This window comes from Mus pahari, chromosome 21 (genome assembly GCF_900095145.1).
Source record: "Mus pahari chromosome 21, PAHARI_EIJ_v1.1, whole genome shotgun sequence".
Lineage (NCBI taxonomy): Eukaryota > Metazoa > Chordata > Mammalia > Rodentia > Muridae > Mus > Mus pahari.
In genome coordinates, this window is record NC_034610.1 from 23,589,302 (window position 1) to 23,615,721 (window position 26,420).

At 46.6% G+C, this 26,420-nt stretch overlaps 1 protein-coding gene across 1 annotated transcript in view; it reads right to left on the reverse strand.

Annotated features, from left to right (window-relative positions):
• Positions 1–1,769: 1,769 nt before the first annotated feature.
• The window catches only part of Srpk1 (SRSF protein kinase 1), a 35,429-nt gene continuing 10,778 nt past the window's right edge, over positions 1,770–26,420 (reverse strand). The window contains exons 3-16 of the mRNA XM_021220920.1: positions 24,381–24,499; positions 22,979–23,087; positions 22,095–22,182; positions 20,952–21,039; positions 14,860–14,966; positions 14,116–14,281; positions 12,149–12,174; positions 11,523–11,736; positions 10,742–11,149; positions 10,342–10,442; positions 5,927–6,034; positions 4,475–4,544; positions 3,366–3,458; positions 1,770–2,417 (exon numbers count right to left, since the gene is read on the reverse strand). Of these exons, the coding sequence (XP_021076579.1) occupies positions 2,233–2,417; positions 3,366–3,458; positions 4,475–4,544; positions 5,927–6,034; positions 10,342–10,442; positions 10,742–11,149; positions 11,523–11,736; positions 12,149–12,174; positions 14,116–14,281; positions 14,860–14,966; positions 20,952–21,039; positions 22,095–22,182; positions 22,979–23,087; positions 24,381–24,499 (1,882 nt within the window). The 3' untranslated portion in view covers positions 1,770–2,232. The remainder of the gene's footprint in view (positions 2,418–3,365; positions 3,459–4,474; positions 4,545–5,926; positions 6,035–10,341; positions 10,443–10,741; positions 11,150–11,522; positions 11,737–12,148; positions 12,175–14,115; positions 14,282–14,859; positions 14,967–20,951; positions 21,040–22,094; positions 22,183–22,978; positions 23,088–24,380; positions 24,500–26,420) is intronic.

Genomic DNA, 26,420 nt, shown 5'->3' on the forward strand with positions numbered 1-26,420 from the left:
AAGTCAATCAATGCCTATGCTACTGTTTCATTGCATATTTAGTTAACTGCTTGGGCAACAAAGAAACCAAACTTGTAGAACCAAGCAGGTTATTAAATACTCTGTTTATTGATCGGCATTTGTGAGGACACAAACATCGCACTCAGTAGAAAGAATATAAAACTTATCAGGGCCATATCCTTAACCAGGAGCCAACAGCAGTCCCACAGCGAGCCCTGGCCTCTATGGCACCAACTGCTCGGCCAAGCTCAGGAGCCCACAGAAGGGCAGCTTCTGTGCCTGTCTCTTTCCACGCTCCCAGGTTCTCTGGCTCCTCAAGCAGCAGGGAGAAAGCCCTTACCTGGTGGGACTTATGTCTGGAATGAGGTGCCAGGTTCTCCCCCCATTAAAATTTCCCATGGAGTCAATGATTAAAACAGGCCTGCTGTTGGCTTGTGTTTCTTGGTTAGGTCACCTTAATGTCACTAGGATTTCTATAGTCCCACAACTGAGATTTGCTGAGAAGGAGTTTCAGGTAGGTCTGCTATTGCTTTAGATGTCAATACAGTTGACAACCCAGAGTGGATTAAAACTGATGTAGGATTTCCCTGCCGTTATGTGATGTCATCTGTTCTCTTTATTCTTGATAGGTGCATAGATAACCTGACTTAAAACTCTTTCTACAGGAACAAGTCTGGTTCCAGATAACCAAGCATGAGCCAATGAATGGCTGGCCAGTTCCTCAGGTGAAGTTGATGAGTTACAGGAAGCTGCTTGCTGGTGAGCCAATCATGAGGGTGACTCTCCAGTCCTCCACACAGGAAGGAGGGAGGCAGTGGTGGGTTTCAGTCAGCTTGCTGAGGAGAGCCTTGGCTTGCAACTCTGGCTTTCTCCATGTTAGAAACGGAGCTGTTTCCAGAGAGTGCTATAATCAAGACCCACTTGGTCCTTGCTAATATCTGCAAGCAGCTGTCACGTGACCCCAATCCTGTCCTTCTTCTGATGCATGCATGCTTCACCCCAGGAACATGTAATGTTTAGGTAATCAAGTCTATGAGGGGCCAAGCCTAAAACAAAGTTCACAAAGCCTTTTTGCATTAAGAAGAAAAAGCCTCAAGTACATTTCAATGATCTCAAAATTGATGTTCCAAAACAAAACAAAACAAAAAAACCCCTTACAGTATACAAGGAAATAGCAGCATAGGATGACTCATGTCAAAACCAAAAGGAAAAGATTGAGAAAGGTGCCAAGCTCTCCTCCCTTGGCTCCTCATCCAGGGTCACAGAGACCCCGAGCCTCTGAGAAATGAGAACAGCACAGCCACACGGAATCAGGGCCAGAATTCTAGGCAAGGCAGGGAAACTGTAGATGGAAGTAAGAGCTGTCTGGGAAGGACTTGGAATGTGGGAGGGAACACTCCCTCAACAGGACAGCTCTGAAACCTCCATCTCCTGTCTGGATCACCCCAGAGCTCGTTACAAGACAATCAGTCCATTCAAGCTGAGCAGGCAAAGCTCCAGGAGGACAGACTGAAGCGACTGTTTTTACGGCAACACAGGACACAGAAAAGGACTAGTTCACAACACCTGAGGCTCCCAGGAACTGTAATTCACTGGCTCTCTTCTGTCTACATTAAAAGTCAGACTCAAGATTCCGGGAACTTAGTTATGAGGAGATGAGAGGGACCCAACAATACTTTCAACAGTGATAAAATGGTACCCAAACTGGCTGCTCATCGAAAAATGTAGCATAAAAGTCGCAGGAAAAAAATGTGAACATAGAAAACACAGATAGAATCCAGGAAGATGATGTAGCCTGGATACAGCGCATTTAATGTCTCTGCTGTTCACAGAATCCACACCCTCCCCTCCTCAATCTTGTGCTGGCGGCGGACGTGCACGAAAAAATGTGACTCTCAGAGTCAGTGAATAAAGAGGATGGGCTCACAGCTCTTCACAGCTCTTCTTAGAAGGGCTGACAACCTAATGAGATGGCGGGCAGAGGGTGAGGCTGTTCACACTTTTAGTCTTTGGCAGAGCCCAACCAAGGCCAAATTCACCTAGGATGCCCAATGGCTGTGGGGATTTCCACAGGATCAAGGAAGCAAACCCAAATGAACATGTTGGATTTAAAAAAAAAAAATAGAAACCCTTGAAGGAAAGAGCTTTGCCCTGAAAAAGGAGAAGGAAGTTTGAGGGGTGGGCTGGAGGGAAGGTCCATCTGATGAGCTCTGCTGCAGTGGCAGGACTGGCTTAGGAGTTTAGCCAAGGATGCCGGAGACACTCAGCAGCAGTGGCTCTCTTCTCAGGCATAAGCTCCAGCATGGGCAGCAGGAAATCCGTGAAGCCGGCAGCCTCCTCCTGAGGCCACTCATATTTCTCCACCAGAACCTCCAGCAGACCCCAAGGCTTCAGCTTGGTGATGTGTTTCAGGTCACCTGTGGGAGACAGCACAGGCTCAAACAGTCCCCACCATCTCATGGCATGTTCAGGCATCCCAACAGCTCAACCTTCTACAGCTCAATACTCTAGCTGCTTCAAAATGAGGCAATGATTTACAAATAAAAAGCTAACAGCATGACAGACAGACACAACATCACCCACACAGCTAGCAGCTTGGCCTCACTCAGAATGTTCAGCTCAACTGCTTCTTGGACTGGATCTTTCCCCTTCCACAAATGGTGCTCGGCTCACACCAGCCTTTGTGAGTCAGGCAGCCTCCTACAGCTGAGGTGTGCCTTCAACCCTGAATTGACAGTTTTCAGGCTTTTTCTTGGGGTGCTATGGGGTCTTGCTTATGTTCCCCAGATTGACCTTGAGATCCCTAATGGCCTCTCAGGCAGCTGGGACTAGGTCCCCCTCCCTGCTTGGACAAATAACTTAAAGCAACCAGTGACTAACAACCTTCCCAGCCACTTGAGGTGACTGGGGCATGTGTCTCAGACTCCCGCCACCATTGATTCTGCACACAAAAGGACCCTGGAGAGCACCTTCCCATCTTCTAAGGGTGACTCAGCATTGTCAACAGTGAGGAAAAGGCATGAGGCTGACACACACCAGAGCACACAGCTCTCTACATCCAGTGAGATTTGTTTTCCATTTCAGTCTCAGCTTTGATGTGTAAGAAACACAGAATCAAACACAGTTTTAGTTCCAAACCAGCCTGGAACACACAGGAAGAAAGCAACCAAAGGCCAAGCAAGCCAGCAGTGTGGCTGAGCGAAGCGTTTGCCCAGTCACTCAGCACCTGCGAAGCCACAATGAGTGTTCAGGGAGTCCCCCCTGCTTTCCGCAGGATCTAGGGAATAGGACCCAGATAAGACTTACCTTCTCATTTTAGACATTTTTATCCCTTTAATGGCTGGGAACAGACAGATTGATTTTACCTTTTTTGGTGAAAAATTCCTTGGAGTATTTTCCTGCCACAATGAGCTTGCGAGGCACCTTCCCCAGAAGTTCTATGATCAGGGCGATGTGGTCTGCATGCAGACATTTCAGAGGAAAGAACAGAGCAGAATGACAGAAGTGACTTTAGACACAGCATACAGAGTGGCACACCCACCACCTGTAAGGCACTGCATACTTGCTTTCTGGCCTAAAGCAGAAGAAACAGACTGTCTATCTAATGCCAGGCACCCTCCACAGACAAACACCTCAGCACTCTCTCCACAGCGACATCAACAGTCAGCCTTGGTATGAGCAGCTCTGCTTCCTCAAATTGTGTCCCTGAGCCTGTCTGTCTCTGAGTGAGCGAGGAAGTCCTGTGACCACTTCCAACGGTGGCCAAAGGGCCTTGGCAGCCTGCCTATCGGCTCTGCAGCATGTGCCAGGAGGGCAGATATGGGGGTGAGACAACAGTGTCAAGGTGAAAGCAGCAGTAAACAAGGCTTCCCATGAACAGCTTCAAGGATCAGCTGGTCAGAGTGAGACCAAAGCAAAGCCTGAGGCCCACAAGGGCTGCCTGACTTCAAGCTTCCCGAGCTTAGCCACACTGCAGCTTCTCTGGAAGCCATAAACCAGGATGTGGTGTATGCTCCAGGCAGAGCAAGTGCCACGCCCGCACGGCAGACCTCCACAAATGCTAAGTAAAGGACTGCCGAGGGAGTGCTGACCAACCGAGAGGCGGGTAAGCACACCGGCACACAACTCTCCCTCCCCAGCACCTTTTACATAGACTTAAAGTTTCAGTTTGGTAGCCAAAGATCCTCCTCCATGGACCTCTGGACACTGTGCATTCTGTGGCTCACACTTTCCCCAGTGGTTAGGTGGGCTTGGGGTGGGCTCAGGGCCCATGCACACTAGTCAAGCACTTCCTTACGAGCTTTGCTTGCTCAGTGCTATGATGACATCCTTGACCCACCCAGCTTTACACTGGCTGCATCTCTCCTGTTTTGGGGTCTCATACAAACCTAGAACAGTACCAGAGACCTTTGGAGCCAACAAATGATGCCAGTTACAGTGAAAGGCACACAAACAGCTGGCAAAGGGCACTCACCTTCATCTCGAGTGTAATCCTCCCCTGAATGAGGCTCAAACAAATAGTCCCCTGTGGCTAGTTCAAAGGCCTAAGGAAAAGAGCACACAAAAGCATCAGAGAAACAGGACACGGCCGCAAAGCCTTTGCTACCCAATCCCAACTCTAGATGACCACTTGAAAAGCATCTAAGATTGCTCTGAACGACAGCTACAGACCAGTACAGTGGGAAAATGAAAAAAGTCTCATCAGTTAGTTCTGATGCTGGGACAGCCCACCGGGTAATAGCAGCCAGGGGGAGAGGGGAACACAGAGCACAGAGAGCGGAGCCGACCAGCCATGAGGCTGACGAGCAGTGGGCTGACCGCTTCCCACAACACAGCCGCACTTCAACAGACGGAGGGCTCGGAATGCTCTTTAAAACAAATGCTTAGCTGCACTTTTCTTACTAGCTCTCTGTGTGACTATGGGACCAACTTTAAGAGTTGGTTCTTTCTTTTCCTCCACGTGTGTCTCAGGGTTTGGAGTCAGGTTGCCAGGCGCCTTGACCCACAGCCAGCTCATGGCCCACGAGACTGTTCTAGCCACCAAGAAATGGCGTCTGCTGAGGTGAGTGAGATTTCACCATGCACTCTGTAGCTTGATGACAGTGCTCTCTTCCAGCCCCCAGTTTCTTCCTGTGGCCAGCAGAGGGCGCAGTGGGTATTGAGAGTCTGCACATAAACCACCCGTGAGACAAGCAGTCCCATCCTGCGCTGCGCTGGAATCCTAGAGTTGGACACATCATCTACATTCCAGATTACACGGACATGCAGCCCAAGATGGACTTGGATTCTTGGCAATCCTCCTGCCTCACCAGGCATACTAAATCCCCGCCTCTCCTCTGTAAACCTTAATTAATTTTCTTGTGCAAACCTGACACCCAGGGGAGCTTCCCTGGTAGTGACACTTCCAGCAAGTGTGACACCCCCACACACACCCCCATCAGGCTATCTTCTCTATGTCTGGCCTTGAATTTGTACCTTTGGTAACAGAATACCAAGCTAGTGCTTGTAGCCAGTTGAGTGTGAGTTGACTTGGAAAAGCCAGAACCCAAGGCCACTGTGTAAAGCCATGTGGAGGGACTATGTCCTCAACCTGAGCACAGGAAGCTTCAACTCATACTCAAAGCCTAGGCCCACAGGAAAGCATGCGCACTGGATTCACAGGTGCCTGGGCTTCACACCTGACTGACCCAGACATCTGCGGTGTGGCCCCACTGCAGGGGAGAGCAGCCTTCCAGTGGCCTCCCTAGTCTGCAATCAGGTCAAGGCTAGAAGCTCAAGGACAATAGTAACCAATACAGGAAAAAGAATGCCTCTGAACAATGGCTTTCAACCCACCCCACCCCGCCCCGCCCCTGGTTTCTGACGTGTCACTGTGAGCAGCTGCGTGCCACTCTGCTTAGTACTGCAACAGCAAGCAGGGACTCACCATGCACGCAGTGCTCCAGATGTCAGCAGGGGTGTTGTAGCCAGATCCTAGCAGGACTTCCAAAGACCGGTACTGCCGAGTCTGGATATCTTCAGTGAAATGCTTGTGCTGAGTGAGTCAAGGAGAGTGGAGAACCTTAATACTCGTTTATTTAAAACAGGAAGTAACTAAGGCTTACTTAATGGAGACTAAAGCAAGTTATCTGCAAAACTAATTTAACAATCTGTCTTACTGCTACTCCACATAACTTAAAAATCGAGCCTTAATTTAGTTTGGACATACAGACTTAGGAATAATAATAGCTTTATTAAGAAAATAAAAATAGAGCCGGTGTGATGGCACATGCCTTCAATTCTAGCACTTGGGAGAGGCAAAGGCAGGCAAATCCCTACATGGCTAATCTGGTCTACATGGTGGGTTCCAGGCCAGCCACAGCTACAATGAGGCTGTTTCAAAAAGCAAAAGAAATCCAAACCAGGCGAGCAAACAAAAAATACATACAAGTAGATAAAAAAAAAGAGCCATTGAGAGGGATCAGCAGGTAAGAGCCTGCCAGCACGCAGAGAGGGGGTGGGGAGAGCAGAGCAAGCTAGCTTTTCTCTAACCTACGTGCATGCTGTGGCACACTGGTGCACACATGCATGCTCCTATACAACGAATGATCAAAAATAAACAAGCTCAAATGACAATCAAATGTGTAAAATAGAGTACAAAAAGCAAAGTCTACAGCTCTGCTAAGACAGACAGCAGTCAGGCCGAGAGGCAGCGTGGCTCAGGCTGAGGCTTGACACGGAGGCAGGCAAGGGTGGAAGTATTCCAGACAGAGAACATCAAAGGAGAGGATGACCTGGAGAGATGGCTCAGTGGTTAAGAACACTGACTGTACCAAAGGTCCCAAGTTCAAATCCCAGCAACCACATGATGGCTCACAACCACCCATAATGAGATCTGGTGTGTTTGAAGGTAGTCTGAAGATAGCTACAGTGTACTAAAATAATAAATCGTTGGGCAGGAGCGAGCAGGGCTACAGTGTACTCATATTCATAAAATAAACAAACCTTAAACCAACCAACAGGAGGGGAGGAGCCTGGCCTTCAGGGCTTCACTGAAAGCACACACACAACTTGGAAAGACAAAGGCCAGGGCTGGTGATGACTCAGTAGGCCTCACACATGCCTGCCAATTTGAGTTTTACCCCTGGATCCCACACCCTGGAGGGGACCAACTCTGGCAGGCCGTCCTTTGACCGTCCATGCACAGCATCAGGCCATCTCTCCAATCCCGAGAGTTATTCCTGCTGCTGACTTCTAGTCTTACTTCATTGTAATACATACATAAAAGTACTTCAATTCATCTATATTGTTAAGGCTTGCTTTGTGTCCTAGTATATGGTATATTTTACGTACTAGTTCCACAGGCTACTAAGAATATTCATTGTGTCTTAGTATACCGTCTACTTTAGGAACTAGTTCCATAGGCTAAGAATATACCTTCTGCAGGGTTTGATGTCTGTCAACTGGTCAGGGTGACAGATACAGTTTCCCATTTCTGTTGTGTGGCTGTTCCCTTGGCCAGTATGAAGGGTCCCCCCACACACTATTTTTTTTTTTTTTAATATGAATACAGGAACCCTTTATGGATGGCTGTGAGCTACCATGTGGTTACTGGTAATTGAAGTCTGGATTTCTGAAGAATACTTTGTGCTCTTAACCCCTGAGTCATCTCTCCAGTCCCAGGATTTTCCTCTCAGTCTATTTTGTCAGATGGCAGATTGGGACACCTACATTCTGTGTGAGTGCCCTCTGCTTGGAACCCCCTTCCGCATTCCCTTACCTAAGGTCACAACTATCTTCAATGCTGAGCCATCTTGAGGAACAAAGTGATAGTTGTTGCTGTTTGGTCCAACCTGTTCCTCTCGCTTTTTTTTATTCTCTATGAAATGCATGTCTATCTGCCATGGTAGTACACCTTTAAGCCTGGCACTGCAGAGGCAGAAGCAGGCATATCTCTATGAGTTCTAATCCAGACTGGTCTACACTATGAATTCCTGAACAGCCAAGGCTATACAGTGAGACTCTGTCTCAAGAAAGAATTCACATTTTTAAAATTATCTACTTAAGGACAGAGAGACGTTCAGTGGTTTAGAGCCCCTACTCCTCTTGTTGGGTTTGGACTCACAACCCAAACTTCTTTAACTCCAGTTCCAGGGGATCTGATGCCCTGTTCTGCCCTCCACAGGCACTGGGTGCAGAGACACAGGAGACATGTAACTGTGAGTACGCGTCCGCATGCCCAGGGAGGTGTGAAGGATGCTATGCTCTGGAGATGGAGCTGCAGGCAGGTGTGGTTTGTCCAGCGTGGGTGCTGGGAATCAAATTCTGGTCCTCTGTAAGCAATAATTGTTCTTCACTGTTGAGCCTTCTCTCTATGATCTGATCTGTGTCTCTGAACTGCAGCATCGAGACCATTAATATTCAGAGTACCCGGTCTCAAACTCAGAGATCCTCCTGCCTCTGCCTCTGCAGTGCTGGAGTTAAAGTTGTGTGTCACCACTGCTGAGCTGTGCTGTGACTTTCGCATGTGGGGCTGTATGGTTTATAAATCATTCTTACTCTTTCATAGGGCGTGTCTGCAATGTCCAAGCAGGACCAGGCTGCTCTAGGGCTAGGGTATCGTTTTTTCTCCTTCGACACCAGTTTGATTCCCGAGTGCTTCTCTGGAACTACAGTAATGCCTGGAAGCACTCACTGCCCAAGGGCAGGTGGGCAGGAAGCTCCTACTTACTGTATTCCTGGTACACAGGTAAGAACCCAGCGCAGAGTGAAATATCTACTTAAAGTCAAACCCGTACCTTCCGCAAACACACAGGTGTGAACTGATACAGAAAAGAAAAATCAAGGAAGCAAATAAACCCCCAAACCAAACAACAACAACCAACAAAACTCAAGGTGTTTAGAGATCATATAAACTCCCATATTGAATACCGGGTGTTGGCAAGTTGAAGAAATAACTGAAAAATTGAGAAGCGACCAGGGTGCAGCCAGGTGGGACAGCGGTGTCAACATCAAAGTCGAAGCACTTGACAGCAAGCAAGTCTGCTGAATGTGAAAGGGTGAAGACCTTACTGACATTTCAGCAGACACGTGGGAAAGGAGGTACCCAGGGCTAGGGAATGGCCAAGTTAGGCCTGAGTGGGACCCCAGCACCTACATAGAAGACAGGCATGGAAGGCCACAGGAGGCTCTCTGGAGATCACAGGCAGGTCAAGCTAGCTGAAAAATGGCTAGCCCAGAGACTCTGAGTTAAAGGAGGACTGTCCAGAAAAAGAATAGGAAGAATCCCGGTCAGGCATGACGGCGGCACACACCTGCAAACAGCGTCCTGAGAACTCAAGAACAGCCTGGCCACCGTAAGACCTCACACAGCTGAGTGGTGGTATCGCACCCCTCTAACCCCAGCACTCGGAGGCAGAGGCAGGCACATCTCAGAATTAGAGGCCAGCCTGGTCTACAAAGCTATTTCCACGACAGTTAGGGCTACACAGAGAAACCCTCTCTTGAAAAACAAAAACACAAACTAAAGAACCCGAAAACACCTGTGCCGGAGGTGGTGGCGCACACTTTTAATCCCAGCACTTGGGAGGCAGAGACAGGCGGATCTGAGGTTTGAAACCAGCCTGGTACAAAAACCAACCAACTAACCCAAAAAACACAACTCAAAACAAAAAAACACTTGTATAACTAGATATAAGATACCAAAGAAAATAGTAATACTTCATCAAAAGCTTTTGAAACAACATAAAAAAGCACCAAGTTCTTGATGCAGCAACTCGTGTGAGCTGGCTGGCTGCAGGGCAGCAGCCCCAAGGACACAGCACAGAGACACTTGCCGTGGATCCATGTCTCATCAATGCACAGCCAACTCAATCTCCTATCAATTACTGGTAAACCAAATGTTAACTGAATTTATTTATTTATTTTTAAAAATTTTATTTATTATATGTAAGCACACTGTAGCTGTCTTCAGACACTCCAGAAGAGGGCGCCAGATCTCGTTACGGATGGTTGTGAGCCACCATGTGGTTGCTGGGATTTGAACTCAGGACCTTTGGAAGAGCAGACAGACGGGTGCTCTTACCTGCTGAGCCATCTCACCAGCCCGTTAACTGAACTTAAAAGGATGTAACTTTAAAGCCAATGTGCATGTTGAGGCTGGGCGCTAAGGGCATCGGTGAGTGTGTGCAAGCAAGCAGACAGACAACAGGGAACGGGGGGTGGGGGGGAGGTGCTTTTGATTTTTCCCCCACATTATACAATACTTTCGTAAATATATCAAACTTTCGGGAGGCATCAATCACAGAGTCAGCCTGTCTATACCACAGTCACCCCAGAGTGCAGTCCTGGAGTGTGACTTACCACCCAGCAGGCATTCCCAAGGTCAGCAATCTTCACTTTGAGCTTCTCTGCATTTTTTGGCTCAAGGGGATTAATAAGAAAATTTCCAGCAGAGAATTTTCCTACAGACAACAGTCATTATCAGTAAGAGTTTAAATGAACACGAGATACCCTAAGGGCAACCAAGGTCTCCAGGGTGAGACTGTGCCAGCCCGCCACCCCCAAGCAACCAGGAGATGTAGCTCAAAGGTAGAGTCCCTGCCCAGAGCAGAGCCTGTCTACCCCACCCCCACCCATCACTGTAAATAAAAACACCTGTGTCCCCACTAAAAACTAACCCAGACACGAGCTGTAAAAACCCGTTTTACGAAAGCCTGGGCAGTTGTTTGTGCAGGGAAGAGCTGGGGCCGCTCTGTGGTACCTTTGCTGTCCAGGGCTCCATTGTGCCCCTGCTCATCCCCAGAAGGTGTGTCTGCCCGGATGCTCTCCTGGAGGTGGGTCATGTCCTGGTGGGTGAGTGACTGCTCTACAGAGGACTGGCACACCATGGTCTCAGGCACCTCAGAGGCCGTGGGTGTGCAAGAGTCTGTGTCTTGAGATGGACTGCTGTCTCCATTTGAAGAGTTTAGGAAACTAGGTTCCTGCTTCAAAGTGTGGACATCACAGTCATTAGCATTATGCAGATCCTCTTTAAGCCTCAGTGTCTCATTATTACTGTTCTCAGGGTAATTAACGACTCCAATCACTCCATTGCAATTAATCTCTGGCGCACCACCCTCTCCACCAGGCTCCGTGAGTGTCTGGTCCTGGCCATTGGAATTTGACTCTTCTAAGAACAAACAGAAAAGGATGCATGTGTGTATGTGCTAGTGAGCAGTGGGACAGTTCTCACATCATCAAAACATTCTCCTGAGCTCATCCTGAGTGGAATATAACAAGACTAACACAACAGCCCTCTAACACCTCCTCATCGAAGGACAAAGACCTCATCTTTACCCAATGGCTACAAAGTCTTATCTCCACTTCTGAGGAGAAAGCACCAAGTTACACCGCAGTATCTACCAGCTGCCTTCATAGACCAACGTGAACTCTTTTACAGAACACCCCCAGAGATGAGCTGCATACGTGAAAGCAAGCATTACAAACAAGAAAACCCAGTGTCAAGTGTGCCATCAAGTCACTGCTGCAACGCTCTTTTATACCAAGTTTCTCTTGGGTCATTTTATTAGGTGGGTTCTCTGTCAAGGGTCTTTCAACAGGACTCTCTGAGTCTTCTTGCTTGTTAGGTCTTTTTTGCCCAGGGCTCGACTCTTTCTCCATTTCCTCAATTTCCTGCATCCGCTTCTCTAGTAATTCTGCCTGGCGCTTCTGCTTCTTCTTCAACTTCTTCTTCTTATTCTTTGACATTCTGTCAGCCTGGGCGGAGATTACAAACAGACAAAGTCTTCAGGTGGCTAACCCATTACCCCTGGTTGGAGACAACTGTTAACTTTAATTATTTCCTAATTAAATTCCACTCTTTCCCTAGTATTTCATTAATGTAAAATCAGCAGATTTTCTATGAAACTCAATAAAAAGGACATTAACAACAGGCCTTCACCTTCTGTGGTCTGTGGGCCTGGTTACTCAGACACCTCTATTACAGAAGCCTCATCAGTACGAACTTGCTGAAGACATGATGAAATTTATTAGAGAAAAATCACAGAAGCGCAGGAAATAGTCTTTGTTTGGTTTCCAAACTCTAAACAAGCTATGACTTCACATCGGCCCCGTGCCCAGCGCCCAGAGAGCAGAAGTGACCACAGGAGCACTGTGTGCGCGTACTTACCGGCTTAGGCTGTGGGGCAGTGCTGACTGAAAAGAAAGGAGACAGCAGGTCAGAGTGCGGACAAGCAGGTGGCAGGCTCAGGCGTCCCTCCCTCCCTCCCTCCCCGCACAGCCTACATTCTCTAAGTGACACCCAGGAAGCTGTGTTATTTTTAAAGAAAACAATCAATATACACAAAGTAGCCAAACTTTATTTAAGTGGTTTTGTGTTTTAAAGACGGTCTCGCCAGGCAGTGGTGGCGCACGCCTTCAATCCCGGCACTTTGCAGGGAGGCAGAGGCAGGCGGATTTCAGAGTTCAAGACCAGCCTGGTCTACAGAGTGAGTTCCAGGATAGCCAGGGCTACACAGAGAAACCCTGTCTCGACCCCCCTGCCCCCTGCCAAAAAACAACACAAAGAGACAGGGTCTCACTCTGGGGAGCTGGCTGGCCCCAATCCCAGAATCACTTGCCGCTGCTGAAATTAATGCCACGTGCCATCCTGCCCAGCTGAGGGCTCAATGTTCTCCCCACCTGCACAGCCTATCATGGGTCTCACAGCTGATGCCACCTATGCCAGCCCAGAGGGAGGATTCCCCCCTCGCCACCAGGCCCTTTGGCACTATAAAGCAGTTACCATGTGGCTTTGAGCACACTGTGCATGTTATGTTGAGAACTGAGAACCTCTGTGGAGTCGGCTCTACTTACAACATTACATGGGTTCTAGGGATTAAACTCTGCTCACAACTTCTGCATGGCAAATGCCTTCATCTGTAAGCTTACTGTCAGCTTTAAAGGTAAGGTAGGTGACGGATATAAAGAGCTAAATAGTCATGACGTGGCATGTTGTGGGGAACAGTTTAGCTTAGATGTTTCATCCCTCCAAAAGCACTAACTGTGGTTTAAAGCATGATATAAAAACCCACCCTCTTCTCATCTTACAAAACTGAACCCTAGTCACCAACTTCCATCTCCTGTGTTCTTGCTTTCAATGAACTACCAAGAAAAGCCTTCAAGTACAAAGTCCCAAGAATTACGGCCTGCACTGCCGAGGGAGGGGAAGCAGCACAGCCGCCAGCCATCGGAACCACTGAGCACAATGCTGTGCCACCTGCTTCGCCCGGCTGCACCACTCGAGTCCAACTCCCACAGCTCCTGTCTAACTGGGCCAAGGTCTCCTCGACAGTGTCAGAGGCGAGCATGTGTGGGCATCAAGCGGCAAACCACAGCCAGCCACCCAGGGAACACCCAGTGTCATACAGCTACAGCCTAGGCACCTTGGAGCCTAAGACAGAAACATCAGGCGTTCAAATTCAGTCTGACCTACCTACTGTATAAGACGATTCATCCTAAAAAATGAAAATGACGCCGGGCGTGGTGGCATACGCCTTTAATCCCAGCACTCGGGAGGCAGAGGCAGGCGAATTTCTAAGTTCGAGGCCAGCCTGGTCTACAGAGTGAGTTCCAGGACAGCCAGGGCTACACAGAGAAACCCTGTTTTGAAAAAAAACAAAAAAAAAAAAAAAAGAAAAGAAAAAGAAAAAAAAGAAAAAGAAAAAAAAAGAAAATGGCAGTGGTCAGAAACCTGGTTTAGCAAGTAAAGACAGATGCTCAGTACCTGGGTCTGATCCCCAGGACCCACGTGGCAGAGAGAACTAACTCCTTTAAGCTGTCCTAACATGCACATGTTCTGATCCACATGCCCCTACAAAGGAGTCAAACAAATGTGAAAGCCCGTCAAATAAAAACACTCTAAAACAAAAATGTAAGTCAGTTATTTTACTATATCAAATACATTTTATCTAAAAAACAAAACAACAACAAAAAAACAACTGTTCATTTTCTTCCCATTTGGAAGAAATACCGGTCTCTTTAATGTTGCTACTATCTCTAAAATATCTTATCAGTGAGTACAATTTTTGCTGTCTTGTGACCAAATGAAAATAAATTCCTCCTGAAGGTCTGACTCAAGCAAAGCCCCCCATGTACCTGCAGACCCCGACGGTGGGGGAGCTCCTGACCGTTGCCACTCTGTGGCCTCTGCAGCCAGCCTTCGAATGTACTGCTCATTCACAGACAACAAGATGTTCTCTGGTTTGATGTCAGTGTGAATGATCCGGCACTTGGTGTGTAAATAATCCAGGCCCTGTAGCACCTAAATGAAAACAAAGCAAGAGCTTCATTAATACAAGATCCAAGACTGCTGGAAAAGGAAGAAATCACAACACACATTTCTAGAGAGAGGGTTGGGGAGTGCGGTTGGCCCAGCAGTGAAGAGCCAGAAGACCCACGCTTAATTCCCAGCAACCACCTGAGAGCTCACAAGCACCTTAAACTCCAGCTTAAGGGAATGCTCATCTGGCCTCTGCCTCTGCATGACATAGACATGAAGGCAAACACCACACAGACATAAGAAAAAAACAAATAAAAGCCTACAATGCCAAGCTTTCCTGTCTCCACATTCACATGCAAACAATTTCCAAGTGAGTCACTTCCCAGCCCAATCCTCAGCCTATGTTTTTGTTTTGTCAGGAGGAGAAAACACCTGACATTTTTATATAACGATACCATCAGCCAGGTGTAGTGGTGAAACCCTTTACTCCCAGCCCCCAGGAGGCAGAAGCAAGCGCATGTTCTGGGGCAGCGTGGTCTACATAACAGAGTCAGAAACTTCTCAAAGAGACAGCAATAAAGGGGAGGGGTATCCCACATAGCATTGACCAACATACATACTTGCTGAATAATTTTTTTGACACAAGGCAGCGGAAGCCCCTGATAGTTGGACTTGATGATCCACTTGAGAAGATGATGCCCCAAAACCTCAAACACCATGCAGATATCTAGGAGTTCATTAAGGAAAAAAAAAAAAAAGAGACCCAAGAAAGCAGGTAAAAGGTAGACATCAACAGTTTTTTCAGTCACAGAACTACTTTTAAAAATTTGGTTTAGGCCGGGCATGGTGGTGCATGCCTTTAATCCCAGCTCTCGGGAGGCAGAGTTTCTGAGTTCGAAGCCAGCCTGGTCTACAGAGTGAGTTCCAGGACAGCCAGAGCTACACAGAGAAACCCTGTCTCAAAATATCCAAAAAAAAAAAAAAAATTGGTTTAGGACTAATAAATTATATACATTTATACACACACACTCTCATACACTCAGAAGGTGGAAGGAAAGACCAGTCTAGTTGTGTAAAGTCTGAGTCAGGTTCCCCTCAGAATATTGGGTGTGTGTGGTGGGGGGGTGTAACATGACCACTCTCACAGGCTTACCATGAAGAACAAAGACAAGACACAAAACTGAACTAAAAGGGGAAGGCGGCAAGCTCTCTGCCTGAGGTGGAGTGGAACACACCTAGCGCTTGCGAGGGAAGTGCCTTGGCACTGGGCTAATCCTCCCTGAGAATTTAAAAACAGACCTCTGACTCGCTTTATACAGACTCTCCATGCATAGCTCTTAATGCCTGTGTGCTGCCCACCCATGGCTTCTTCACAGACTGGAAAGCCAAGCTGCAGGCCAACCTGCTAAGGAAGCCTAGGCTCCCTGGGAAGATGGCTGTGGAACAACTGAGGAGCAACAAGAAGCATCTCACCGTTGCTAACAGGACCATGCTACTCTGTGGCCCAGACCACCTTGACCTGGGCTGGGTGGAGAAGCACTGCCACCCTGCAGGCCACTGGGTTAACATCCCACTTTAGGATCAAAGTTGACGTAAAGAGTTTGAGAGGCAGCACACGTTTACTAGAGAACACCATGGCCAAGTAATAAACTGCTACAGCAGGAGAACATGGTGCCTGTGGACTCAACCTCCGGGAGACCTGTAGGCAACCTACCATACAAAGCATGTTCCCATCACAGCAGGGCAGCACTTCAGTGATAAGCCTGACTGATCCACTCACATGTGCTGATGCAGTATGATAAACAACACACAACCCTCAAGGTACAATAGACAAAACTGACAAACCGGAGAAAGCAACCACAGGCCTAAATTAAGGGATCTGACAGGTGGGCTCTGTTTTTTGAGTCAGGGTTTCTCTGGGTAGCCCTAGCAATCCTGGAACTCACTCTGTAGACTAGGCTGGCCTCGAACTCAGAAATCCGCCTGCCTCTGCCTCCCAAGTGCTCGGATTAAAGGAATGTGCCACCACTGCCCGGTGACAGGTGGGCTCTTAAACAAACAGACAAACTTAAACAGATGATGGTGGGCACTGGGCAACAGGGGCAGGAGTCCCTCAGAAGGAAGGTCTTGAGGCTCTAGGCAGACTCTGAGTTGGGACTAGGCATCCCAGGTGACAACAACATAGAGAACAAGGTACCAAAGGGAAAGCTAGACCACACCACACCACACCCCACACCCCGTGCTGGGTATTTGCTGATGACCCTTTAAGTATTCAAGAGTGCTCTCGTCCCAGAGAGAGGGGAAACCAGGCACAGCAGCATCGGGAAGGACGGCAAGAGGACAGGAACCAGCTTCTGTTTTGGCCCAATCATAAAAGCAAACCTTGAAAGGATAAAACTATTCCATAAGTAACACAACTGCATCCTAGAGTAAGTCCCACATATTTGTAGGAATGTGAAGTGTGTAGCACACATCAGGAAACAAAGGTGCAGGAAAACACTAAACTAGAGCAGCAACCACGAGAATCCTAACCCAAGACTAACCCAGAACCAGAGAATCGAGAAATCAGCAGACAAGGCTGTAAGGTGAAGTCCAAGAATAAGGATGCAGCAGACCTGGGGATGCTGGCACAAGCATACTCCTATCCAAACACTAGCACTCAGGTGGAGGCAGGAGGATTGGGAGCCAGCCTGGTATATATGAATGAGCACATGAGGGACTGCTCAAAAGAGAAAACGTTGAATAAAGACAATAAAGATGTGGGCCATAAGAAAAATAATCACGGTAATAACACACGGAGTTAACAGGTTATCTCCAGAGTGACTGTGAAGGCACCAGTTACTAAGACACATAGGCAGGCAGGGGGAAGAGAGGGATGGGCTAGAGACGAAGCTACAATGAAAATAAAAGCCAATGCCAGGCCTGGACCTGGTTGATGAGCAGCTGGGCGTAGGACTGTATTAAGCAGAGACAAAATGTCAGCGGAGTTCAGTGAGAGGGACATGCAGCCTTGTGAGGTTTGAAGGATGCTGGATACAGCAGAAGGAAGATAAAAGGGGTCAAACCGACTGCATTTCCAGGGTAAGGTGCAGTGGATTTGTGTACAAGTCTCGGGTTATTCCTGTCAGGTCACTTGAGCACTTTTCAAGATGTAGAAGAAGCATGGCTGAACAGTTACCTTCCCAGGAACAGGCAGAGAATACAGCAGCTTCATTTGCATGGAGAGACCCACAACTCTCCCGTAGCTGGCTACGGTTGTTTGAATGAGACTGGCCCCCGCAGGCTCAGGCTGGGAAGGGTTAGGTAGGCCCTTATTAGAGGCTGAGTCACTAGGGAGGGTTGAGGCTTTAAAAGCTCCCATGCCTGGCTTGCCTTTCTCTGCCCAGGGACCAGGATGTAAAGGTCGCGGCTCTGCTCCAGCACTATACTTGTTTCCATCTCCCCACTAGATAGTGGACTAAGTCCTTGGCTAATGTGGGTAACAGATAACGACAGTCATCTGATGCAGGAGGTATCCTGGGAAGGCCTATAACCGTTTCTAACACCAAACACATCCCTGATGGGGAGCTGAGATTTCATCACACACAAGTACTAGTTGATACTGACCAATTAACAAAAGAGAGGCTGTGTCTGGATGACACTGAAGTGCCTATAGCTGAAGAACGACTTTAGGTCAGCGGACATGGTTAAGCTGTATGTGAAAATTAATTCACTCATTCTAAGTCTTGTCACCATGTGCAGGTTTGTCTCATTTCCCTTACCAACTTCTGGTGGTCCTCACTGGCTAGGACTGTCATGGGTTTTGGTGGCTGTTTCTCAGAGTTAGCCACTTCTGTGTTCCAGGAGACAGCCGTGTATTCAATTACTTTGCTAATGATATTTTAAGAATAGCCTGCTACACGGAGCTCACATCTAGTGATCCTCGACAGATCAATGTTAGGCTTCCTAAGGGAACAGTTTTTTGTTTTTTTTTTTAAGATTTTTTTTTTATTATATGTAAGTACACTGTAGCTGTCTTCAGACACTCCAGAAGAGGGCATCAGATCTTGTTACGGATGGCTGTGAGCCACCATGTGGTTGCTGGGATTTGAAATCCAGACCTTCGGAAGAGCAGTCGGGTGCTCTACCCACTGTGCCATCTCACCAGCCCAAGGGAACAGTTTTAACCATACACAGCACAATCGTCACAGTGGGCACCAGTGCCGGCGGCCGGTGCTTGTTTGTTGGGCGCCTTTCATTTGGGGAAGTGACAAGAAAAGTAGAAGTGTGACCACTGTAAGGGAAGCACAGGTAAGTAAGTGCCCTTCACAAGCAGGCTGACGTCATGAGTGTGGTGAGCTCAGGTCAGCCAGGCCTACACAGTGAGAACTAAAGCTTGATGATGTTGTAGTTGAAGCCATCGTCTCTGTGTTAGGGACACTTTTACAAACTCCTGTTAGTTTCTTTGGAGATAAGCAATGGCAACACCAAGAGAAAGAATCCTAAAAGGCTGAAGCTTTAACTAGGTCAAGGGGACCTGAACCGTGAATTAAACCCTGCTGTGGGCGTTCCAGATGGCTCAGTGGTTCAGGGCTGCAGGGACACTTGCTACCAAGCCTGAGTTCAATCCCCAGTTCCCATATGGTGGGTTATCTTTTGACCTCTGTAAGTATGCCATGACATTTATGAATAGAATTTAAAGTTACTAGATGAGTTCTGTGGGGGGGGGGGGGTGTATGCTACTATGATTGCCTAAGATTAAGAAATAGGCCTGAGGGGGCTGAAGAGATGGCTCCATAGTTAAGAGCACAGGCTGTTTTTCTAGGACAGATTGACTCCTAGGTCCTACAAGGGAGCTCACAGCCCTTTGCAACTCTACTTTCAAGGTATCCAACACCTTCTTCTGGTCTCCATGGGCACCACACTACGTACACATACAACCAGACAAAGCACTCATGCACACTAAAAGGAGGCAGAGGCACACAGGTACGAAGGGCCTACTAATCAAGACCAAGAGCTGCATTCCTTCCCTAGCAGGTAGGTGCCGAGCAAGCAATTCAGACCCCCACCTCAGCACACGGCAGCCACTGTGAGACCAGAGGGCTCTGCTCGCTGCATAGCACATGCACCTGCCGCAAAAGAAAAGCAAGTCTCTCTCAACCCTAAAACCTGAATGGAGATTTTTTTCAAGTTACTTTTTATAATAGACATGTGGGCAGTGCCCAAGGAAAGAAGAGGGCATCAGACCCCTGACACTGTAGTTACAGGTGGTTTTCATCCACCATGGGGGTGCTGGGAACTGAACCCAGAACTTCCTGAAGAGCAGTTAAGTAGTTCTTAACATCTGACCCTTTCTAGACCCCATGTAAGTCCTAAACATAACAGATATAGCCAGTTCATTCTCTTTACTAAGGCCTGACAAATAATATATAAAAAATACTCGAAAAATTTTATAGTCATTATTTTTCATGAAAAAATGACTTGCAGGCAGGCATGATGGGTCACATTAGTGGCCCCAACCCTTGGGAGAAAGAAGCAAGAGGACTTCCATTTAAGACTAGACTGGACCACACAGTAAATTCAAAGTCAGCCTGGGTTAAATGCTAAGTCCTTGTCTTTTGTTATTAAAAACAAACAAAACAAAAACAAAAACAAGTACTCCCTTTAAAATTTCTGTGTTCATCTATAAGAACTGTAAAAACTAAATATTTATTTAGTTACCACAAATCTACTTACTATTTTTAGATTGATTTTTTTTAAGATTTATTTTATGTATATGAATACATTGTAGCTGTTTCTAGACATACCAGAAGAGGGCATCAGATCTCTTTACATCCACCATGTGGATACTGGGAGTTGAACTCAGGACCTCTGGAAGAGCAGTCAGTGCTCTTAACCAAAGAGGACACAAAACAAATATAAACACAACCCACACCTGTTTGTCAAGGCATACAATAAAGAAAATTATTACTGTTTACCTTGAACTGAGAGACAGGAGCATCTTTATCTGGTAAATTATTTTATGATTAATTGAGAATAAGTTCTTGGGCTGGTAAAATGACTTGGTGGAAGCTGGGCATGGTGGCGCACACCTTTAATCCCAGCACTTGGGAGGCAGACGGATTTCTGAGTTCGAGGCCAGCCTGGTCTACAGAGTGAGTTCCAGGACAGCCAGGGCTACACAGAAAAACCCTGTCTCGAAAAACCAAAAAAAAAAAAAAAGATGATCAGGCATGAAAATCTGAGCTCCACCACCACAGCACAGGATACACCCCCCCACCCCCCTGCAAACATGTGTGAACACACACCAAAGAAAACAGAGCTGAAAAGACAGCTTAGCACCTGGGAACACTCAGAAGCTGGGTGCCATGCCTGCACCCACATGGGTCTATAGCTCCACCTCCAGCTACCTGGTGGCCTTTTCTCATCTCTGCAGGCACTGCATGCATGGGGTGCACATACATACATGAAAAGCAACACATTCTTACACATACATAGCTTAAAAGAGAATAAAACTAAAAAGAAAAAAAAAATGGAATTCTTGACAGTGGAGCAGAGAGGTGCACACACCTTTAATCCCAGCACTTGGAGGCAGAGGTAGTAGATTTCTGAGTTCAAGGCCAGCCTGGTCTACAGAGTGAGTTCCAGGACAGCCAGGGCTACACAGAGAAACCCTGTCCCGAAAAACCAAAAAGAAAAAAAAAAAGAAAACCATGGAGTTCTTAAAGGATACGTGTTCCATTAACGCCTGATATTTTAAAGTCATCTAGTAGTTGAACAACCATTTCTCCATTTGGATCATTTGGGTCTGAGTTGCGAACCTGTGGTGGGAAAAAGCCATAATTTAGCCCAAGTGAAGCAGTACAGTCAGTCCTCGAGTAAACAGGGAGGAGCAGGCTGTCTCAGCCTCTTCCCCACACTGCTGTTACCACGATCCATCATAAAAACGAAAAGACAGGCTTTCGGTACTTGTGCTGAGGTATAAACAATCAATAATTACAATATCTGTTCTAGGCCTACAGTTCTCAATCTATGGGTTTTAGCCCCTTTGGCAAACCTGTCTCCAATCACATTTACATTAGGACTCACAACAGCAGCAAAATTAGTCATGAAGTAGAAACAAAAGTAACTGCATGGTTGGGGAGGGAGGGCCAGCACACCCGTAAGGGAGGGGTGTGCTGCATGGTTGGGGAGGGAGGGCCAGCACACCGTAAGGCACTGAGTCCCAGGACCGCAGGCTAAGAAAGCTGAGAACCACTACTCTGTGCTGTGACTCTTTTGTTGTTGTTGTTGTTTTCCCCTTTTATTGGATACTTCATTTACATTTCAAATGTTATCCCCTTTCCCAGTTTCCCTTCAGGAAACCCCCTATCCCTCCCCCACCACCTCCCTCTTACGCTGTGTCTCCTTATAGACAGTTTCCACCATGTAGCCTTGACTGGCCTTGAGTCTGCTACATAATCTGGCTGGCTTCAAACTCAGAGAGTCACATCTCTGCCTCCCAAGTGCTGGGACTAAAGGCCTACACCAATTACCACACCAGGCAGGCTACAGTTTTAAAAAATAAAGTAGGTATCACAAACTTGCATAACTTCTCTTTTGACCAGAGTGTGAAAGTCATTCATACTACTGTATGTGGTGCATAAAACATGCTCAATAAAGTCCTGCTTTCCTTGAAATAATAGTGTATGCAGATTGTAAGACAGATCTAACTACTAAATATATCAATCCCTACAAGATGAAGGAAACATATAAATCCCTTCACCTTCCTTTGTGGCCCTAAGGAGCCTCTACGTCTGCAGAGGCCCTACTCTATGTGATGCTGCGATCCAACACCTGGCCAGGGCACCACATCCAAGGGCGACCTCACACTCACCGATTTCAGCAGCCGGATTTCATCTAGTGCTGTTTCTGTGTAATGTTCAGCACTTTTAACTACTTTCATTGCTACAAACTTCTTTCCCCTAAAAAAGACAGTTCAGATTAAATTATTAATTAACCTTTACCTTCATAGTTAAGATCTTATTAGTATTGGATGGAGACATTCCTTGCTACCTTGTGGCCAAATGGAGCCACTTCCAGTGGACACTGCACACCCAGGAGCTGCAGAAGCCATACCGATGGAGCTAACAGAACCTGCCCAGGTAAACTCAGACACCGACTGTCCTCTATGGATTAAATGTCACCTTCTGTCTATGGAGACAGATACAACTTTATACCATATAGTCAAGAGAGTAGTATAATAAAATAAATTTGCATTGGTTGGTCTAAGTACCTGGAAATTTAATGCTATTCTAGACAATTCTGAGTTTCTATTATATGCCATTAATTAAATACTTGTGCAGCCTTGAGCTTGACGGTTCATATGCTTCACTGACACTATATTCAATCCCTGGCCTCTGGGGCAGAGATTTAACTAAAAGGAGGCAGAGGGACATCATCAGGAATGCAGCACTGGACAGCCAACCATGCTTCTGTAAGGAACTCATGTCATAACTAAACCCATTATGTATAATTAGCATGTAAATGCTAATTATTAAAAAAGGAAGGAAGGAAGGAAGGAAGGAAGGAAGGAAGGAAGGAAGGAAGGAAGGAAGGAAAAGAAAAGAACAGAAAAGAACAGAAAAGAAAAAAGAAGAGGGAGGGAAGGAAGAAAGAGAAATGTAAAAAAGGTAATTAGTCTAGAGACAGAGCTAATGAGGTTGAAAGTTAGACAAAACATCAAGATTCACCCATTTTCCCCCAGGCCATGTAACTTACTGAATATCCCATGATAACCACACTGTGGAAAAGTGTCCCCAGCCCAATTTTCGAATCACATGGTATCTCCCATTAAATAGATCTCCAATTTTTACAAGATGATAACCTCCTGAAAGAAATAGAGGGAGAGACGGCTAATAACGCAGTCAGAAAAACCAAGTCAAGACGCCCCTGCTCACCCTGCCTCCTGCCTGTCAGCACGCACGCACCATGTACGATACCCTCTTGTAACGTCAGTTCAATGGGAGCCTCTTCCAGGGTCACGCAGCTTGGTGAGGAATGACTTGGGTGAGAAGTGTGTTATATTCTGAGTCAGCCTGTGGTCACAGGCTACCACACTGCTGGCCTCTCAAAACCCAAAACATCTACTATCAAAACCACCAATCTACACTTGCTATCTCAAAAATTCAGAGACAAAATAACAACCAATACAATTATAAAAAGATCTGTTCTTCTCAATGTAGGTAGCAGTGAGCTCCTGGCCAGCCACAGTGTCACCATCCCCCAACCACCCCAAAAAAGAAAAAGAAAAAAAAAAAAAAAAGAAGCAAACAGAGTCTGCGTCTGGTCATAGCCATTGCTTGTCAACATCTATCTATGCCTGTAGGGAAAAAGGTCCAAGCTCTCCTAGACAGCAAAGCAGAACCTCTACAATGTCTATGCTAACGACTCTGGCAAGTCTCACCGCAACAGAAAGACAGCTGGGGCCTGATGGCCCAGGTATACATATCTCAGTAGCCATCACCAGAGCAAAAAGGATTACAATGGTTAAAAACAAAACACAACACCTCTCCCTGACAGCCAGGGCTGTTACAGAGAAGCCTAGTCTTGAGAAACAAAAATGCAAAACCAAAACCAAATCTGTATGCCAGCTGAGTGTGGTAGCACACACCTATTGTCCCAACACACTCAGGCTGTGCTTACACAGCAAGCTCTGGTGGCTGTTCACCATACCTCGGAAATTTTCATAGGTAACACATACTGTCAACTTCCAAAGAGGAAAAAGGATTTTTCTTTCCTTCTTTTTAAATTAATTTTAGTTAGTTTTGAGGTGGGCTCTTTCTACATAGCTCATAGCTCTGGCTGTCCTGAAACTTACTCTGTAGATCAGAATGGCCTCGAACTTACATAGATCTACCTGTCTGACTTCCCGAGTGCTACGACTGATTGAACCTGTAGGTCACCCTGGTCAGTCTGGAAAACACATTTAAAGGGACTGAGTGCAGGATAGTAACTCCAGGTTCTGGTGAGCCCCTAGTACTGCCAATAAGCTTAAAACCTTAATATAACTGAACTAAGTAAGAGCAAATCCCATTTCCTGCATATTGATCACAGGACAGAGCTGGCAGGTAGCATCAGAACTGCTGGTGACCATGACCACACACTGGACAGAAGCACACACCTTTACAATAGTCATTGGGGTCCTCCTGCTCGTCATCGTCAGACCCCAGAATCTCCTCCTCCTGCTCTGGGATGTCGCTCTCGGAGTGGGGTGCAGAGCCTCGGTGCTGAGTTTCAGGCCTAAGAAACAATAACATGTTCACGTCATACGGACAGGGAAAAAAGAAAAAGAGAAGAGCTTAAGAAAAGTTATCGCCAGCCCCCAACATCAATATCAGAGGTAGCCTCAGAAAGTGGTAGTTAATATGCCTGTAATAATTGAGAGCTGACAAATATATCAAAGTACCAATATCCAAACATAATTGCTGGGAAAGTCACTACATTTTCTTCACCTTGCAGTTTTAAAAAAAATATTTATTTACATACCCCAGAAATAAATTTGTTTCCTGACAGTGCCTGTCAGTGCACGTGCTCCCCTGTGCCATGCTCATTGACAGTGTGCATGCACGCTCTCCCTCCTTTCACTCAGTCATCTGCAGCTACAGTCTATCAGTCATGTTTGAAGAACAGAAGCTAAATGAAGATCTCCTCAAATCTTTATTTCAGCTTTATACTTGACTGTCAGTCTATAAAATGTATTCATCTGTAGCCTTGTAGCCTCCCGAGTCTAAAAGAGGGTGGGCTAAGCCTGGAAGTCTTAATAATCTTGCCTCGGCCTCCTTCAGGAGTGCTGAGAGTATAGGACTCACGGAAGTCTAGGTGCCACATGCTTTGTGAGCTTATCTCTCTAAGTACTTGGGCCCCTTTGAGAGCTGGGGACTGTTCAGTTTGGGGAAATTGCTTAGATTTCATTAAGAGTTCAATCCCCTTAGTTGTGTGACTCTCCAGCAGCTGTCTTGCTAGACCGCTCTCACTACGTCCTCTTTAGCTTTCTGCTTCTCCTCCTTAGCTGTCTCCCTAGTTCTCCAGTTACAAATCTCACAGGCTCCTTCACTGCTTCTATGACATCCACTGCCTCCCATTTCCTGTCTATCATGTATTTCTGCCTGCCTGCCTTCATCCCTCCATCTATCTATCTATCTATCTATCTATCTATCTATCTATCTATCTATCTATCTATCTATCATGTAGACAGTGTTCTGCCTACATGTATGCCTGCAGGTCAGAAGAAGGCAACAGATCTCATCACTGCCATGGTTGTGAGTCACCATGTGGTTGCTGGAAATTGAACTCAGGACCACTTAACCACGAGCCACCTCTCCAGCCCCTGCCTTAAATTCTAAAACCACTCGTGATTGTTAATAATGCCTCCACATCACACCAAAGAACACCACACAATTAAGAAAAGCTCACACATACCACATACCCACACAGCAGTAACGAAATGTATTAAACAAGAACAAATCCACTCTTTTTTGGTTTTCGAGATAGGGTTTCTCTGTGTAGCCCTGGCTGTCCTCGACAAGGGCTGGGATTAAAGGCATGTGCTACCACTGCCAGGTCCCACTCCATTTTCTTATTACTTCAAATCAATAAATAGCCAGAGAGAATAAAAAAAAACAGTTCACTTCCAGGAATGGAGGGCAGGCTGGGTAAAAGGCTTGGTAAAGAGGATCTGAACAATTTACTAGTTCAGCGTAATTCCCAACTACATTCTAAACATATATCTTAATTCCCACAAATAAACATAGTTTCTGTTAAAGAAACTTCTCTGTGGAACAGATGGAGCCCATTACAGAACTGGAACTGATGGACCGGCAGACTGAGTGGTGAGCAGCCCACCCGAGATCCACAACATAGGACTTGCACCTAAGGCTCATGGACCATGGTGGAAGTGGAGAAAAGGAGTCTGCTGTGAAACTGCATCTCCTGAAATGCCAGTTATAACCATGAAGTCTCATCAACATGATACCTAAACAAGACCTGACAAAGACATCACCAAGCTAACATGGAAGGGGGACATCTCACCGGGCCTCACCCCTTGACAAGAACAGTAGGCAACTAAGGTATGCGGAGAGCCCTTCTCCACTGATAGCCCTCTGACTGGCTACCTAATACCAACCATCAGCCCTGAAACCATAACATATATATATATATATAT